At 56.6% G+C, this 19,425-nt stretch overlaps 1 protein-coding gene across 1 annotated transcript; it reads right to left on the reverse strand.

The window, feature by feature from the left end:
- Nucleotides 1–3,640: 3,640 nt before the first annotated feature.
- On the reverse strand, nt 3,641–4,881 carry LOC133216295 (gap junction beta-5 protein-like). The gene has a single exon (XM_061360890.1). It carries the CDS (start codon nt 4,788–4,790, stop codon nt 3,975–3,977), a length of 816 nt encoding a protein of 271 aa, XP_061216874.1. The 5' UTR covers nt 4,791–4,881; the 3' UTR covers nt 3,641–3,974.
- Nucleotides 4,882–19,425: the final 14,544 nt, after the last annotated feature.

Below are 19,425 nucleotides of genomic sequence, written 5' to 3' on the forward strand. Positions count from 1 at the left end.
CAGCCCTCCTGCGTGCCCAGGCTGTGTCCGCGGCGCTGAGCGTGCGGGCAGGGAAGGGTGGTTTGTTCTGTTCCCAGTAACTGGGTGAGTCTGGCAAACAGCTCCCGGAGAGGCTCTCGTCGGCGCACATGCACACACACGTTCAGGTTGAACAATAAAGGCGGGTCAGCTCCTGCAGAGAGAGCGACGGGGCCGGATTCCTCCACAAGCAGCACTGGCAGCTCCTGCCCAGGTGATGCTCAGCCCCCTGCACGGGTGGCTCTGGGCGCAGCGAACCCTGGGCAAGAGCAGGGCAGCTGGGGGCTGACCCCGGGCTCGCAGCAATCCCCCAGCTGCAGTCAGGCAGCACCCACTGCTAAGAGCCACAGGTTACGCAATCACAACCCACTTTATGCATTACTTTTGCCTTAGTAATAGTTTTGCAACAGCTCATCGGTATCTCCAACCTACAGCACCCTGCAGCCGCCGCCCCGCTGGCACCGGGCTGTCCTGGATTAGCCCTCTCCCGACCCGTGGCACAGAACGGCTGTCAGCCCATGGGAGCAGCGCTCCCACCCAGCAGGACCCTGCCTCCTGCCGCATCCTCACGGGACCTGGATGTGTCCCTGCAACGGAGATCCCGACCCTCTCCCCAGAGCCTCCCCCTGTGACAGCCCCATCTCCTACCCCATGGCCTGGCCAGGAATGTGTTTCGTCTCGCCCGGTTCACCCGGCCAAGCACACAAGCACACTCGGGGCTTTCCCCGGTGCTGCACTGGGGCCCCCATCCCATGGCGATGCGCTTGAGGAGCCCCGCCGGGTGCCCTGAGGGCTTTGCTCCCTGTGCTCGTGGCACACAAGGAGCCGCTTGGGTTCGCTGGGCTGGGAAGGGCAGCAGGGAGAGGCCGCAGCAATGGGAGCCCAAGGGACCCAAAGCAAACACTCACGGGAGCGTGGGTGCGGAGCAGGGTGAGCCCGGAGGAGCGGGCACCCAGGGACCCTTAATGGGAGCTGCGGAGCCGGGAAGCAGGAACCTGCCCTGACCCCGAGTGCCTGTGCCCGCTCCTATCGGCAGCATCAGGAATGTGAGCTATGCTGCGGGGAGCGGGAGCGGGCGGCCGGAGCCTGGGGGCTGCGGCTCTCGAGCTGAAAGCCCAGGGGAGGGGGCAGACACCGGGAGCCATCGGCGGGGCCGGGTGCCCGCAGGGGCAGCAGCTCCCTGCCCCTGTAAGGAGGAGGCGAGGAGCGGGGCCGGGTGCCTCCAGCAACCTCTGGTCTCCAAGTCTGGAATTTCAGGGGAGGCCACGGGGAGAAAGTTCGGGTGTCCTGGCAAGGGCAGGAGAGCTTCCCTGGGGCAGCAGGGTGGGAAATGGAAACACCCGCTGTTTGTTTTGCAGCGCTGAGCAGGGGATTTGGGCGTCCCAGCAAAGGGCAAGTCCCGGTGCCTCCCCTCCCACCCCTCTGATGAGTGATCCGGCGTGGGCACGGGGGCAAGGTGCCAGCGTGGTTCAGCAGCTCTCAGCACCGGGGAGCCCTCAGAGGAGCTTTGGGTCCATGACCAGGGTCCAGCACCCTGCTCCACCCCGGTGGGTGCCGGGGGAAAGGCTTCGGTGCTGGATGTGATCCCTGCAGCACCCGGTGACTTCCCATGGCCTGACCCTGGGTCCTCCATAAAGGAAAATCCCAAGCAGCGGAGCAGGCGGCTGCCAAACCAGCAGGGAAGCCTCAGAGTCTCTTTAAAAGGGTCTTAAATGGGGCACCCCTGGGTCAGCCACTGGCCGGGGCAGGAGCCAGCCCTGCCTTTATCTCCAGCAGCATCCCATCCATCCCGCTCCAGGGCTTTGCGGTGTGGCTGCAATGCTCGCTCCAAGTGAGATAAAGCAGCTCAACAACAGATGCAACTGGCTCATCAGGTCTCTCAGAGTGGGCAGCAGCTCCTGCTGCCACTTTGATGTGCAGAAGCAGGGCAGGAGGGCAGGGTGGCTGCTCTGGTCTCACCTCTGCTGCCATCAGTGCTCGCAGCTGGGGAACACCTCGGGGTTTTGCTAATTGAGGACAGGCTTGATCAAGAGCAGGCTTGAAAACAAGCAGCCCAGCCCTAGCTCTCTGAACCAGAGGCAATGGCTTGCACACAGAGGACAGCTTCTACCCTCAGATGTTAAAGGCTTTAATAAAGGAAGTTTTCATGTGGCAGTGCTCAAGGCCAGGTTGGACACAGGGGCTGGGAGCAAGCTGCTCCAGTGGAAGGGGTCCGTGCCTGTGGCAGGGGTTGGAACTGGGTGGGCTTTAAGGTCCCTTCAACCCAAACCAGCAAGCACAGCAGTGAAATGGCCAGAAGGAAGGCAGAGATCAGCACAGCTTCACTTGAAAAGAGATGGAAGGAATCTGCCTCTAATTCATGTCTCCAACCCACTGGTGTCAGCGTGCCCGAGGGTCCCAGGGATCCTCCCAGGGCTCCTCAGCCATCCCCACCCTTGTGGGGCAGCTGGTCCAGTCCCTGTCCTCCCATCCGGATGCTGCAGCCCTGCCTGCCCTCAGCATCCTCCTTCAGCACATCCAGGCTGGTTCCTTTCCCCCGGGTGGGCTGTGGGAAGGAGCCCAGCTCTGCCCCGTGAGCCTTTCCAGGGGCAGCTGGTTCATGGGGTCAGGCGTGCTGCAAAGCGGCAATGACCGAGAGCACCCTGCTCCAAAAGGATGCGGCGATGGCAGCCCCATCCCACGTCCTTCCCAGCAGAGAAAGCAAATGCTCAGGGAAGAAAATAATAATCACCTCTTCTAAATAAAGCGAATCCAGCAACAGCTCGAGCTGCGTGTTCAATGTTCATGTTACTTACGAGTGCATTTGCCATGAAATTATTGTTAATTATTCATCCCAGCTAATGCTCAGTTACCGCTGATGGCCTTAAATGGCAGCGCTGCCTGAGTCATGGCAGAAGGCGACATACTACAGCAATAAACAAGATCATATTCTGCCATTTAATGTTATTGTTTAATCAATGGTTGGGGTGGTTTTCCTCTCCTTTATTCGGGTGTTTTGCTCAGGTGTTTCCTCTGGCCAGGCAGGAAGAGCCAGCAGCCCACGGCAAGCCTCACCCTGCACCACAATGGTGCCACAATGAACACGTGCTCTTGTCCCCACTCAGTTAATGAGTGTTATTAATGACGATCACATCAGTCTCAAATGGTCCTGTGGTGGGGCTCGTGCAGGGTGAGGGATGGGGACAGGGGCTCCCGGGGGGGGCTCAAGCCCTCACTGCCCCTCTTCCCTCTCCATCACCTCCGCCCCGGTTTAAGACTTGTGCCATGTTGAACCTGTCCCACAGCCGCAAAGGGCTCTGCCACCCATGGCTCCTTGGGGTCGCTCCCACCCCTGGGTGCGCCTGCCTGCGCCCAGCAGCCCGTTTGAAATCCAGAATTCACATATTCATTGTGAAGCCTGGGGTTACAGGGAGGTAACGACGGCCGCTGCCTTCTGCTTGCCTGCAGGCAGAGCCTGCTGACCACAGCCAGGGTTTGGCTGCTGCTGGGCACAAGGACGAGCCTTGGTTTGTCACCGCTGCTCCAAACCCATGGAGCTGCCCATGGCAGCGATGCCTTTCCAGGGCTGGATGCTCTTCGTTTATGACCCAAGGATTATGCCCAAGGAGCAGGAGAACTGTGCTGGCCATCACTTCTGAGGGATAGGAATTTCTATTCATTGCAAGGACATCCCCAGGACCAGCTCAACCTCGGGGTACTGCTGCCAGTCACAGAGCTGCTTGTCCCTGTGGGCTCCTGGGGACTGCACGTGTCCTACAGGACCTGGCTGTACCCCAAGTTCAGCAGAACAACACAACGTGCCCTGCCCAGGACGGAAGAGACAGAGAGCCCTTGGGCACAGCCTGAACCCGAGGTGCTGCCACCCCAGTGCTCCTGCACCAGTGGGACGGAGGAGGAGGAAGAGGAAGAGAAGGGGGATGAAGGCGCACGGCTCATAGAGCTGCCCAAGGGATGCTCTAGGGAAGAGTCTCCTCCTCGGGCGGTTGCTCAGGGCTGGAGGCCGTGGGGGGGATGGAGGCAGTGGGGGGTTTGTAGTCCACCCCATGGAAAACCTGCCCCTCCATGCCCGCGGGCTCGGCGCTGGACGGTGAGCAGGCCTGGCTGTCCCCGCTGCCGGCCAGGACGCACTCGCGGCACCGCTTGCCAATGAGGTAGGTGGCCTCGATGAGGCTCAGCAAGATACAGATGCAGGTGGTGACCACCATGAAGAGGGTGAAGATGTTCTTCTCGGTGGGCCGGGAGATGAAGCAGTCCACCATGTTGGGGCAGGGGGCCAGCTCGCACTTCACCAGCCGGGGCAGGGTGTAGTTCCTGTACAAGTGGTAGAAGATGTAGAGGAAGACCACGTCCACGCCGGCCTTGAAGACCAGGCTGAGCATGTACGTCCACCACAGCCCACCGTGCTTCTTGCCGGGGTTGGGGTAGAGGCAGCGGCCATCGTCCCCACCGGCAGCGCGGTGCCTCTGCTCCTTGGCCTCCCGGTACGCCACGTGCATGATGACGAGCAGGGATGGACAGGTCACCAGGATGAGCTGCAGGGCCCACAGGCGGATGTGGGACACAGGGAAGAAGTGGTCGAAGCAGACGTTGGTGCAGCCCGGCTGCCGCGTGTTGCAGTCAAAGTCCTTGTGGTCGTCGCTCCAGACCCGCTCGGCTGCCACCACATAGACCAGCAGGCGGAAGATGAAGACGAGGGAGAGCCAGATGCGGCCGAAGGCTGTGGAGTATTTGTTGACCCCACTGAGGAGCCCTTCGAACAGATCCCAGTTCATGGTCCCCCGGTCCTGTTAGCTAGCCTGGGCGGAGAGAGAAGATAGGTGAAGGATGGTCTTCAGCATCCCTTCCAGCCCTAACCATCCTATGATCCAGTGACACCAAAGAAGCGGCAAGAAGTCCCAGCCAGAACACCCATGTGCCCCAAAGCACTGAGCCACACTCCTGCCTGGCTGGCCTTGGGGACACACACAGACATGGGTTGCACACACACAGACACATGCTGCAGCTCAGACCTTGTCTCTGCAGAGCACCATCCCCTTCTGCGTGCTCACTGGTCACGGGGGCCTGGCAAAGCTCGATGGCTCTCCAGTGGCAAGAGCATCCTTCACCACCAGCTGCGGTCCATGCGAGCCCTCTGCCATCCTGAAAGGTGACCTTTAAAGCTCCCTCCCAGCTCCCACTGTTCCGTGGGTCTGCCCTGCGCCCGCCCCGTCCCTCGCCTCGCTGTGCAGGTATTTGTTATGAATCCTCCTCGCGTTGCCAGGCCTGGCCCTGGCAGACACCAGTGGGAGCAGCTGGGGCGTGACGCACCCGGAGCTCAGCGGCTCCTCTCCCATCGCTGGAATCTGCCATCGCCTCCGCTCCCGCCCGGCAGCGCGGGAGGATCCCGGTGCCGACCTGCGCCAGGCACAGCAATGCGGGATGCACAAGAACCGGGTTTCATCAGCTCAGACCCATCTCAGCCTGCACCAGGACCCCAGGCAGCCGAGCTGGCCCTGGCCTGCATCGTGCTGGATAAGGGCACCTCAGGCGGTGGTGGGGCCGCAGCTGGGTGGGATTCCCAGGGCTGGATTTGGCACTGGCTCTCCTTAAACATTTTACCTATCAGTAAAACAATGAGACTTCCCCTCACCGGCCCGGCTCCTGCGGTGAAACCATCCCAGTGCTCGGCACAGCCCGTCCCATGCAGCCACGCGCTCCCCAAGCACACAGCTCCTGCCTCACTGGCTGGATCCCGGGACGCACACACGCAGAGCCCACATTTCTCCTTCCCCACACACACTTCCAGACGTGCCCATCACCGTCGGGTCGGGCTCTGCAGTGTGCCCCTCACCAGGGCCGGGGGGTTCATGCCGCTTACCTGCGGGGTGCCCTGCACCAAGGCCGGTGCTGTCGGTCCTTGCCCACAGCAGGATCGCATCGCCCGGTGCATGCGAGCGGTGCCAGCGCCACGTGAGTCATCCCTGGGCTCCTGAGCGAGGAGGAGATTCCCAAGGGGGAAGGGATGAGGCTGGAGGCAGATCCCACGTGTCCTGTAGGCTGTCAGAACCCCACGGGTGAAAGGGCTGCCCCGCAGCGCCCAGGGTCCAATCCTGCTGCTGTGCAGGGAGCGGCTGCATCTGCTGCCCTGCGCTGCCTGGGGTCCCCCAGCCCTTCCCTGCTCCCTTTCCCTTGCTCGGACCTGCAGGGATGATGTGGCCAAAGCCTTGGGAGCCCCAGGCACTGGGAGCCGCTCAGCCAAACACCTCCCTTCATAATCCCATTTTACACAAACTTTGCACCATGGAGGTGATTTACAAAGAGCCTTTATCCCTCCCCGCCTCCTCCTGGGGGGGAAATTCATTCATCACTTTTCCTCTGCTCCCGTCCCCTGCAAGCTGGGGCAAGTCACCTGTATTGCACCCCATCACTCCATCCCTGTCAGCGGGCCCAAGAGCCAGCCCCCAGCTCAGGGAACCCCCTCTTTGAGGCCTGACCCCCAGCTCGCAGCTCTGGGGTGCAGCAGGGAGCAGGGTCCATGGAGTGGGTGCTGCTGTGTGGGGTGCAGGAGCTCAGGGACAGCAGGAGTCACCTGAGGAGCAAACACGCGCTTGGTCTGCAGTTCCGCTGGGTTTGGGAGCAAAAGTGATGGAGAGAAACAAACCCAACCAGCTGTAAAGTAAATGAGCGCTGTTTGCGGATGGCTCCGGGGGAGAGCTCTGCAGTTTGAAATCAAACAGGCCTGGGTTTAGTTATTTATTATAACACGTCTGTGCCGAGGGCTGTGTCCCCCCATGGGGCAGGCATTGGAGGGGGCACGGAGCAGCACCCAGTGCTGGGTGGGGGGGATGTTCTGGCTTGTGGGTGTCCAAAGGGGGTCTTGTGGCTTCCTGCATTCTGGGTTAAGATCCCCTCCTCTGGGGAGCTGCCAGATGTGATGGGCAGGGCCTGCTGGCGTTGGGCTGCAGGTAGAGCACACCTCATCCCTCCCCAGCCCTCCAGTGAGTGTGGGCACAGCCACGGCATCCCCTGGTCCCCGTGCCCTGCCCTGCTCTGACAGCAGGACGAGGAGGTGAGCGCCACACAGCTTCCCTCCATGTCCCGCTGGTCCAGCTGAGCCGATGAGGAGAGCAGCCCCCATCTAGCAGGCAAAGACCTGGGGGAGGCACAAACTGAATCAAGAGGGAGAGGAGAAGGAAGAGGCTGCTCTGGTGCAGACAGGGCTGACACCAGCCACTGAGAGCCCAACAGGAGCAGCCCATGGAGCATCCTCTGCTCTTGGGCTGGTGGGCACTGAGCTCCTGCGGCCAAAGCTTCCATCCCACTGCTCACCTCAGCTGGGGATTTTGGTTTGGCAGGGGCAGAAGAGGGGTGCTGAAGGCTGCACCCTCCACCAGGCAAACCCAGCCAGCCCATGCGAGTCCATGGTGCTGGGGACGTGGAGGTGTATTAATGGCAGCACTTTATCTTCCAGGAACAAGCCCCATTAGTACATTTTCACTACAACATGAAATATTAATAACGCTTTGCATTTATATAGCGTCATTCATCCAGGAGTCACCAGCCAAGCTCCTGACATGAATCAAACACCACAGCCCGCTCCGGAGGAGGCAGGTGAATAGGATTATACCCATTTTCCTGCAGTGCACACCGAGGCACAGGGATTCCTCCATGCCTGTCATGGGTGAGACCACCAGCACTCTTTTGCCCTCTCTCAGAGGATGCCACCTCTCTAAAGCCATGGGGACACCTACCCTGCATGGGGCATCTCCATCTGGCCCACGTGCTCTGCGGGGTTTTGCTATCATCAGGCAAAAGCTGCTGTGGAAAAGCAAAACACTTCCTTGGGCCGCTGGCATGTGCCTGTTTCCTGGGAGGTTTTGGAATGGCAAGAGAAGTTTGGTCACTTTGTGAAATAACAGTGAAACCAACAAACCAGCCATGATAATAATAATAGCTCCTTTTGTCCTCTGGTCCCGTCCTTGCCAGGCTTTGCAGATGTGAAGCACAGCAAACCTTGCGGCTCCTGCAGGTTCAAAGGTAGGAGATGTGGTTTACATTTGTGCTGCGAAGAGGGAGGAAGCTTTAGGACCAAACACACGTGGAGAGGAGCAGCAGGAGCCAGCGCCACGCTACTGATACTGCGCTGATGGTGCAGGGGGGAGAAGCTCGGAGCGGTTTGGAAACCTGTGAGCCCACAGCCACACGAGCCCTGACACAACCCCAGGGCTGCTGCGGCAAGAGCGAGCAGGCAGGAAAGCGCTGGGGAGAGGGCTGTTTACATCTTATTAAAGAGCCTTATATTTAAATCCTCCTTCAGACGTGTAGCACAAGATGATTGCAAAAGCTTTCATACACTAACTCAGCAGGAATCGCTTCTGCTGCCGGTGATGTCGCACGCAGATGCTGGTTAGCAGGGCGGAATCCCATTATTGATGCTGAATAAATAGAGAAACCCAGGTCCTGGGTGAAGTTCAGAGCGGGTGGGGAGCAGGGAAGCGCTGCCCCGTTCCCCGTGCCCAGGACCATTATTATTATGCAAAGGAGGTGGCACCTTGTTTGCAGGTAATTAAAACCCCCCCAAGAGATCAGTGAAAACGAGCAGAGGCAGAGGGGGGCTCAGCTGCTGCAGCAGGATGGAGAGCTCCATGCCTGGGTCAGCCCCTTCCAGCCACCAGCCCGTGGCTCCCCGCTGCTGTCCCCTGCATCCCCCATCCCAGAGCTCACAGGGGCAGTCACCACCGCCCCAAGCTGCCAGGGCTGCTACAGAGACCCCCAGGATTTCCTAGAGAGGCTCCCACACCTTTTCAGCCTCCATCTCTAGCAGGAGGTGCCAGCAAAGGGACATGAGCCATGGGACTGACCTCACATCTCCAGCACCCATGGGAAGAGCCAGTGCAGCCCCAGCACCACAGCCAGGGGCTCAGCAGGAAGGGAGATGGGGAGCCAAGGCTGCAAACCCTGTTTTTAACAGGTCCCACAGGGCCTCGGGAGGCTCCCACCCAAAGCACTTCACCCAGTGCTGCTGGGGAAGGAGGGAGGCTGCAATTACAGGAGGGTGGTGAGAAGGAGGAGCTGTTGATGAGGCTGACAGCAATGAAACCGCCCCGGCACAGCAGCAGCGGAGGGCAGGGTGCTAATGATGGGGTCTGCTGGCAAAGGCATCTGCATCCAGCACCACTGAGATGCTGCTGCAGCTGGACCTGTGGGTACCATAAGGCAAGGGGAATTGCAGCCCAGAGCAGCAATGTGCTGTACCCCACTGCCCCTGCCAGCACAGTGATGCTGAAAGGACCTTCTGCTGCTTCATGTCAGCACCAACCCCAAGCTGCCATATGAGCCGCTGATGTTAATGCTTCCCCTGGCACAGGTTTCCTTCGTGCGGCCAGGATGGTGGTTTGCAGATACACTGGGGCTGTTCAGAAGCTCTCCTGTGGCAAACTTGTACCCAAGGACTGCCTGGATGAAATCAGGCAAACCCTCCTCAGCCCAGCCTGGTAATGACCATGTAACATAGAATCATAGAATCATAGAATCATAGAATATGATAGATAACATAGAATAGTTAGGGTAGGAAAGGACCTTAAGATCATCCAGTTCCAAGCCCCTGCCATGGGCAGGGACACCTCACACTAAACCATATCACCCAAGGCCTCATCCAACCTGGCCTTGAACACTGCCAGGGATGGAGCATTCACAACCTCCCTGGGCAGCCCATTCCAGTGCCTCAGCACCCTAACAAGAAAGAATTTCCTCCTTATATCCAATCTAAACTTCCCCTGTTTCAGTTTTAACCCATTACCCCTTGTCCTGTCACTACAGTCCCTAATGAAGAGTCCGAACATGGTGAGCACCCGTTAATCTGTTCACATTTATGAGTGAGACTGCAGGGAGTAACCTCATTTCTAGGGAGGGCTTAATTAATCATGGAATCAAACTGACTCAATGAGATAAATTCACATGGCCAATGGTAGCTGAGGATGGGGATGAGGTTACAGGGTCCTAAACCATGGCAGATGATGATGATGATGATGATGATGATGATGATGATGATGATGGTGATGATGATGATGATGGTGATGATGATGATGGTGCTGGTAGTGGTGGGGAGAAGAGAAGGGGATGCCTGTCCTGCAAAACCTGTCTCTGCACTGGGCAGCAAATCAACAGGGTATGGAGGGGAGATGCTGCTGTGGCACTTTGCTCCTGTGAGGGAGAAATAAGAGTGCTCCCAGTCTGTACAGACCATGCCCCTCCAGGGACGGTGGGGAAAGAATGTGGAGGACGAACTCAAGCTGGAGGGCACTGAGAGCAGCCCCACAGTCCTGAAACCCAGGCAGGGGGCTGGGGTCCCTGGATGCTCTCAAGTGGGAGCAGAGACCAACCCAGCCCTCAGCCCTGCTGGCTGCCACAAAGGGGCCCAGTTACGTCTGTATTGGGTTGTTTGGCCAAATAATCATTGCACAAATGACATCTTTGCTCTTGCCACTGACCTTGGCAGTATTCGAATGGGCGACCTACAGGTCAAAGTCTTTATATCCTATTACCAGTCTCCTGAGTCATGCTTGTCCCCTGGCAAGTTATATTCTTTTGAAATGGCATCTAAATGGGAAAGAGGTCATGCTCCCAATACGGTGACAATGGGACGTGACAGCACTTTTCTGAGTGATTAAGCCTCAGGTGATGTCGGGGCTAAAGACAAGCGGCTGAAGGCTGAAAGGCTTTAATCACCCCAGACGTGTCACTGCATCCTCGCTCCATCCTGCCGGGGTGGGCTTCCAGTGCGAAACGGGAGTGACAGAGAAAACAATGGGGCGCAGGCTGTGCACCCCCCAGTCCGTCACCCGTGCTGCGCGTACCGCTGTTAACAGCCAGCCCCAGCAGCCTGCTGGCCCTCAACCATCGTTCTGCAATAAATAAGCTCTGAAGCCCCGGACCAAGCGGCGGGGCCGCCGCAGCAGACGCTAGGTGGCAATGGGAGAACGCGGCACTGCCGCCCGCTTCCCTGGAACAGTCTGGCAAAGCGGAGCGGAAAACTCGGGATGACGGAGCAGAAAATGTCCGTGCTGGGTGGGGAGGCTGCCGAGCGCAGCTCCGTCCGCACCCCGACCCGCACCAAGCGGCCTGAGCGCCCCACGGCCAGCACGGGGGCTGAGCGCTGCTGCTCGGCTGCTCTGCTGAGCCAGAGCTTCCTCCCAGCGCGTTTTGTTCTGTTCCCAGTGAGGAGCTGGGGTCTGGACCTCACAGAGCTGCTCGCTGCTGCCCAGAGCCCAGTTGCTGCCGCTGGCACCAGCACGGCCATGCAGGGGCTCCATGGGTGCATGCCCAGATGGGATAACAGGCACCCGGCTGCCTCTACAAGGCTTTAAAATGAGTTCGAAGCTGAAGCCTGCTGCATCTCGCTCCCCCCCCTCACCCGGGTTCATCATTATCCCTGGGGCTGCTGTTCCCAGCCCTCCTGGGAACAGGCCTGGGGATGTTCTTTGTGGGGTGGCATGGGCAGACCTGCAGCACCGCGCTAGAGCCAGAACTGCGTGCAGCAGCCAGAACCAGTTGTGCTCTTCCCCCTTTTGCCCGCTTCCCATCACCTCCAGCGCCCTCCTGCACCGCAGGGCCAGCATCTCCTTCCCCCTGTTCACCTCCCACATCCCCACCGTGCCGAGGCCACTTTTGCTCTTTGTCTCCTAAATGCTGCATTGTGCAGGCAGTTCAACAGCCACAATACATCTGATTGCAGCTCCGCTCCCTTCCAGCCAGCCCCAGCCTCAACACCACATCCCTGCTCTGTGCTGATGGCACATGGCATGGCACGGCTGCAGCCGCCCCTCCTCGCAGGGGTACCCCAAAAGCTTCCAATCCTCTGGAAAACAGCAAAGCTGGGCTTCACATCACTCTGCTTTTGCAGTGGAGAGCTGCTGGGCTGAGGTTACTATCCTGCCCTTGGCTCCATCCCATGGTGCTGGGACTCCCCCTCCCCAAGCTGGGTACCGCATAGCAGAGCCAAAATTCAAACACTCTCACAGGCACCTCTGCCAGAGAGAATCATAGACTCAGGGAGGTTGAAAAGCCCTTTAAGATCATCAAGTCCAACCATTACCCCAGGAGCTCAGCTTTTTCTGGAGATCTCAGTATCTCCAGAATGCTGCAGCCTGACATTACATCATTCTGCCAAAGGCCAAAAACTTGCCCATACCCTAAGAAAAACACCACTTTAACAATAACCCATCATTCCTCTTAAACTGCTTGCACCGCTCCCAGGGATTCTGGGCAGCAAATCCATGAACTGAACTCTGTAAATGGCCCAGAGTTGGCTCAAAGCAGGAGATTTCGCATTATCATGTCTTAAAATGTCAGCACTTTAATAAGCTGCCATCTAAGGCATTTCCTAAAACCAGGACAAAACAGAGCCCCAAAATACCAGCCAGCTGTAGGGATGATGTGCCGAAGCGCATGGAGCTGCAGGGCACCCTCCTGAGGCAATGCCAGCTTCCCTGCTGTTCTTCCACCTCCGTCCCCATTTGTTACCACCAGTGTCAGGGTTTTCCCTTCCATCTCCTTCCAGCACTGCTGCCAGGTCCATCATCCAAAAGGAACCCCCAGTTGGAATCCTCTCAGATCAAGGTGCCACCTGCTCACGGTTTTGAAGTGCATCACTTCAAGCTCCATCTCATTCATTTTACCTTTGGTACCCGTAAGGCTGCTGGAGCCCTCATTTGTCCTCCAGGATAATCTCTTGCTCTGAAGGACACAGTGAGCTTCTTCACAACCTGCTTCTCCAGGTGGGTTGTGCTGGGTAATTACTGGATATCAGGTGCTGGATGTGGAGGTTGGAGCCCACTTATGCTCTGTGTGTTGAACTAATGAATGCAAAGGCAGAGGAAGCACCTGAGCAAACACAGGAAGGCTGGAGGCCACGGTGCCTGACCAGAGCTGCTGGCTTTGGACATCTTAGTGCTGAGGCGGCACAACACCTCAAAGGGCTGCGGTGCCTCAGACAAGGCTGTCTCCAGCATGATGTCCAAGAGCAGAAGCCACCAAAAGGAAAGGCCACCATTACAACGGCTGGGTGCCGTGGAGGGCTCAGGGATGCTGGTTTTGGGTCTGAACTTGGCCTGAAGCCCAATGAGCATCTTCTGTGAGATCGGCTGATGCTGCACAGGCCACCGGCACAGCCCTCTGGGCACGGCAGAGCAGCAGTTGGTCTCCTTTGCAGGGCAAGGGGAAGCTCACGCTAGAGAAATACCTTCCTCAGAGTCTAATAATCCTACAGCATGGCAGAGGAAGAAGAGTGGGATCAAAAGCATCCTCCCTGCCTCCCTGCTCATTGACGGAGAGCCTGGAAGCCCTGGCCTCGCGGTGCTCTGGCTTTGGTGGAGTGTGACACTCATCTGTGGCATGGCCTGCAATTATGGCTCGAAGAAAGAAGGGGCAGGATGAGAGGCAGCCGCCTTTCATCCGCACCCCACCGGCTGCCGCCTGCCGCTCGCTATTCTTATCCCTCCTGATCAAGGCGAAGCGTTCCCTCCTCCTGCCATTGAAGCCCGGAGCCCCGGCATTGCTCGGGCGGTGCAGGGAACCATCGGTTGCACCGAGTGAGGGATGGAGCCGCTCCCGGCCCCACGCTGCGGGGCATGACCCAGGGAAGGTGGCTTTCAAGCTCTGAGCCTGCCTCCTGGAGACAGAGGTGTGTGTATGTATCACACGTACCGCTCCACCGCCTCCAGCACGCCGAGGAGGGTCAGCCTTGGATCACGCTTGATGTAGCTCTGATGACGGCGGCAGCGTTCGTGCAAGTGCGTTGGTGCCAGACAGAGGTTGTGCCTTAGGGAGGAGGAGAAGAGGGGCTCCAGGAGGAAACTCTGCTCGTTGGCATTTAAAAATGCCTTCACGTTGGATGTGGCCTGGAGCAAGCCGCTCTAGTGGAAGGTGTCCCTGCCCGTGGCAGGGGGTTAGAACTGGATGAGCTTTAAGGTCCCTTCCGACACAAAGCAGGCTGGGATTCTATGGTTCTATGTTCTCATGAGAGAGACTCTGACTCTTGTTTTCTGCTTGGGCAACTTCGCCCCAAACTCTAGTCCTTGTGAGGGAAAGAAGATCCCATGAGCAATGATGGCAAGCAGTCACTTGGGGCTGTGCCCCACTGCCCTGGAAGAAGATGGAACTTGCTACTAACACCATCCATGAGTAGAAAGCAGAGTTGCCTTGATGGCAAGGAGAGACTCCCCATGAGCCTGTCTGTTTGGCCCCCACAGCACGAGCTGATGTCCAGGCCAGACGCCGTAACACAAGTTCAGCAAATGCCTGAAGAAGATAACTGGGTCCATCTGTGCTAATGTGAAACCAGATCAGCAAAGCTATCCCAGGGACCAAGAATGTCTGGGGAGGAACCAAGGAGACACCAGCTCACCTGGTGATGCCCACAGCTCCCATCTGCGACAGGAAGACTTTCCTTGTGTGGAAGACAGGCACTGCTGATGCTTCCAGGCTGCCTCTGCCACTTGCCTCTTACTCTGCTGGCTCTGCTTCTTGCAAGCTGCTCCAGGAATCAACCAAACCCCAGGTTTCTGGAGATGCTGGAAGAGGAGCGCCGGGAAGGTCTCCAAGAGGAGAACTGTTGGGAGCTTCAGGATTTGCCACATTGCACTGGAGATGCCTCAGCATGGTGAGATGCTGAGCTGAGATGTTCCCATGGAGAGGAGGGCAGCTCCCCATCTGCACTGTGCAGGCTGAGGAGCTGCACAGGGCCCTGCTGCAGGTTCACACCTCACTGCCAGCCATATAACCTTGGAAAATTAACCTCCTTTCTCTCCTCTTTTGCACACAAAACCCAATGCTGAAATGCCTCCACTTGTATGACATTTTGGAAAAGATTCTGCCTTGCTGGAATGCTTCCTTTACCCCATAGACTTCATTACTTTAGGGTGAAATCAAAATAAAGGCTATTTATTTTTGTCTGTGATACTGGGAAATAAAGGCGCTTTCTCCCACCCCATCAGTACACTGCTGTGTGTGCAAGCAACTGCCAAGCACAAGGAGCAGTCAGGACAGGCATGGTCTGCTCCCAGTGCTCCTGCTTTGAAACCAAGGGGAAACCACAGTTCCTGGTCAAAGAGCTGCATCCCAGGTTGGTCACCAGAGAGCCAGGTAACGTGGTTCTGTGCCCACATTTCTGTGCACCTAATGCGGGTGTTTGGACAGAGAACATGGGCAGCAGCAGCAGGACCCCACGGACCACACAATTCCCTTGGGAGGCTGCCAGCAGAGCTGGAAAGGGCAGGATGCTGGTGCCCTGTGCCTGGCCAGGCAAGGTGAGAAGGGCTGGATTGCCTGGACCAAACCCAGCGCCCTGCTCCTTCTCCTTCCCAGGCTGTTTTCATCCTCCTCCCAGGGACAGATCCAGGGCTTCACAAACCAGCCCCATGAACCCTCTCCTGCTTCCCCGCCATGGAAATCACTGCACAGTGCTCAAAACGGGAGAGCAATTTGCAAAACAAATAAGTCTCCGATTAGCTAACAAGTGCCAGGCTGACCTTACAGGGACCCTTTCATTAGGAGACACTGAGCACCGATTAACTGCATTGGGATGGAGGGAGCTACTTCAGACTGGCTTAATGAATTAAATATATGCTGCTATTTGGCTCTTAATGTTAGAAAGATATTAAGTACAGTAATTGTCACACTCCCAAAGCCAGGCATCTCTCTACCGAGCAGTTCACCTCCACTTTCCCCATCTCACCACAAAGTTTAATCTATTGCTCCTTGTGTCTCAGTGTTTTCCTCCACTACCACCAGCCCATCAGAGCGTCCTGCACAGAGAGCTCTGGAGCTCTCCTCTCTGGCTCTCCTCCCACTCTCCAAGGGTATCCCAGCACATAGAGGAGTGCTCCTGGCCTGGGGCTTTATCTTTCCCTCCTCTGTTCCTCCTCTTCCCTCTCCTGGCATCTGCAAGCACAGAAGCAGGAGATGTGCCTCTGCTGCTGGGGCTCAGCCAGCCCCGGTTCCTGCCCAACGTGATGCTCGCAGCTCCTGAAGGATGCAGGGAGGTTTTGGGACAGGTTAAAAGGGCTTAGGAGGAAATATGTTCCCTGGGGATGCTCTGCTGAGGGGATACCCTCAGAGGTGCCCGCCTTTGACTGTCCAAAAGCAAATCCCCTCCCGGGATGCTGCGGAGAAAAATCAATGAGAAGGAAACAGTGGAGGGAGCAGGAGGCAGAACGTCCCAGCCATGGGGCCGGGTGTGCTGGAGCTCTTCCGCACTGCCCATGGGGCTGCCAACCTCCCCTGTTACACTGACGTGCCTCTGACTGGCATGTAATTTAATTACCGCATGCTTAAAAGATTAAATCCACGATTAAAAGAATTTATATGGATTAGCACAGGATGATTTTAAATCACTGCCAGCTCACGGCAAAGCAGAAAAGCAACCTGCAACCTGCAGCAAAAGCACCGGCAACGTGACGGGCTGGTCCCACTGCTCCTTGGGGAGTGGGACCAGGGGAATCACTGGGATCACAGGCACTGGGACCTGCTGAGCCCCATCCCAACACAGAGGCACTGCTGCAGATGGGAGTGATTTCATCTCCCCAGCACGCTTCCCTCCTGATCCATCACCATCACACATGTCGCTGCTCGAGAATGTTCCTCTCTGAGTCCCCAGTAATGAATTTTAGACCATTGTTAAGCCCATCTGTTATTTTTCTTAAGTCACTTATTGGATGTCCCTTTATGGGGAAAGAAAGAAAGAAGCGGGATGGGAGGAAAAATAAAGCATGCAAAGTGGGATGATGTACAAAATAAATGGGTTTAAATCAAATCCACAGGTCTCCAGCTAAAGCTGTGTCCCAGAAAGCATTAGTGTTTCCCTCTCAGGGGTGATCAGGGGAATGTGAAATTCATCCTCCTGTGCTGGGAGGATCAAGAGCAGCATCTCCCACAAAAGCTGGTTCCAAATCTTCATCCCTTTCTCTGGCTGCTGCGGTCATCCCCAGCCCAGGCAGCCAGGGATATGGCCCCGTTGGCTCAAGCTGCTTTCCAAAGCAGCCACTTCACCCCTCTCACACCAGCCTCCGCGGTGCTGTCCCTGTGAATCCCCAACATTGGATGTGGTTGGAGACACCCGCCAAGGCCACTCATGCAGCCATCTGCTAACAGCCTCTCGTGAGGATGCTGAGAGCAGCTTCCCGACCTCCAGACCTCTGCATCGCTGCTGTGTGAGGATATATCCCACGTTTTCCCTTGCAGCATTGCAGTGTGATCCCGAGCCCTGTGCAATCTGTTTGATTTGAAATATTAGTGAAGAGATTAGAAACAGTGCTCATGATTTTGTGATGCATATGGTAATTAAAGTGTTACATTGCAATTATGATGTAATTAAACTGTGGGATGCTCTTCAAGATGCAATTGCCACTCATTTGCATAACTGACGGATTTGCTTATTATCACCCTTTTAATATATGTATTAAAAAGAGCATCAAGAGCTTCAGCTATGGAGGCTTGCAGCAGCTCTGCCCAGCACTCAGCCTTCCCCCAGCACGCTGCAGCACCCAGGCTGCTATTCCCCAGCTCTGACTGCTGTTGGTTCATCCCCCCTGGCTGGGTGTCCCCCAAAAGCCCAGCCCTTGGTGAGCACCCCATCTGGAGCAGACATTCCTTCATACACAGCCACCCTCCGGCAGTCAGATCTCAGTGTGTCCCTCCAAGCAGACACGAAGCAGCCTCCCTCCATTCAAAACACTGCCAAACTGCCCTGCTCTGTAGCTGACAGGTTTTTCTTTCAGAGAAAGAGTTTTTCCCCTGTTCCAGCCTCCCTAAACCAGTTCTTGGTGATTCACCCTTTCAAGGATGCTCTCTGGAAAGCCCCAGGAACCCCCCAAACTTGACCTTTCCAAGCAACCCCCTACACTGTGCTACCCACCAGCTGCACGCATCTGGCCCAGCACAGCCACTGAAAGGCACATTGTGTGAGCAGGGATTATCCTCAGCCACACAAGGACTGTTCTGGGTCTGCAGATGCCTGTAGGTACTGCAAAAAAAAAACCAACCTCATAGAATAAGACTGATTTTGTCTTTTGTAAACTCATCACAACTTCCCCATAGGAGCTAAAATAAAACCACCCTGCGAGCTGAGCTGTCCATAACCTTGTTCTGATCAGAGGCTGTGAGTGGGAGCAACACGCAGCAGGGACGTGGGTACATGCTGGGGCAGCCCGGGAGTAACGGCTCAGGAAGAGAAATCTTCACTGAAAGCCAAATCCTGTGCCTGGACTTTGCTTTTATCCAGAGAAAGCCATGCCTTAAAACATCCCTGACAGCTGGTAATGCCTCAGTCTGACTCACCGAAGAGCACACAAGAAAAGGAGAAAGGACTTTTCAAATGGTTCCTTTTATCTGCTGCTTTAACCTGCGCTGAGAAATGTGAGATCCCTGAGAAGCCGGGATGGCTGATGTGCTGCAGAAATAGATCTATCAGGAAAATGATGGTGCTGCTGTGAGAGGATGGGGTTGGGCTGTGCGAGGTGGGGACTGTTCCATCCCCTGCCCAGGGAGACCCCGGACAACATGCCAGGGTTTAACAGTGCAGTGGGGCACTTGCCTGTGGTGGTCCATGGGGCAACTCCTGCATCAAACCTTAGCGAGATGACGGGTATAAAGAAGTGATGTGTCAGGCTCGCTGCTCAGAATGGTCTGATTAGTCTGGATTGTCTTAAAAAATACATTTGCTTTTGCATAATTCTCTTCCCAAATGACATCTTTCTTTTCATCACCAATTCTGTTAACCTGCCTACTTAAAAAAAGGGAATATTGATTCAGGCAAATAGGACTGACTCTCTTCAGATTCAACACATCCACGTGGTCCAGGATCAGGCCCAAGGCTGCAGCAGGTCCAGATGTCACTCAGCTGCACAGCATGGAGCTAACAGGGCCCCACTGAAGGGTTTTGCTCTATGCATTGGTGAAATCCCAGCTGTGCTGCCCGGGGCACGTCAGCAGCCAGCCAGCCTCACAAAACAGGTAAAAACCAAGCGCTGCTGCTTCGGATTCGAGGCATTTTTGGGAATTGGGCTGCAGATGTTGTTTCAGCTTTGCCTTCCAGCTCTTCCTGAGCAAGGCTGACCTGAAAGAGAAGCTGGGGCTGCCCCATCCCAGGCAGTGCTCAAGGCCAGGTTGGACACAGGGGCTTGGAGCAAGCTGCTCCAGTAGAAGGGGTCCCTGCCCATGGCAGGGGGTGGAACTGGGTGAGCTTTAAGGTCCTGTCCAACACAAACCTGTCTGTGAGTCTATGTTTGGCTCCATGCATCTTTTTATTTCTTCCTCTCCCTTAAAGAGCCTCTGCCCCAAGGCAGCAGCACTGCCCCTGGAGCACTGGGTGGGCTGCAGGGCTGGGGTCAGATGCTCTTTCTCCAGCACAACAGCAAGCAAGGGTGCTGTGAG

Source organism: Neopsephotus bourkii, unplaced genomic scaffold (genome assembly GCF_033783945.1).
Source record: "Neopsephotus bourkii isolate Nb327-2 ecotype Australia unplaced genomic scaffold, CSIRO-AGI_Nbou_v1 NB_1036, whole genome shotgun sequence".
In the NCBI taxonomy this organism is placed as follows: Eukaryota; Metazoa; Chordata; class Aves; order Psittaciformes; family Psittacidae; genus Neopsephotus; species Neopsephotus bourkii.

Coding starts and splice junctions, on each gene's coding strand:
- LOC133216295 (XM_061360890.1), bottom strand. CDS start 4,790: ATGAACTGGGATCTGTTCGAAGGGCTCCTCAGTGGGGTCAACAAATAC.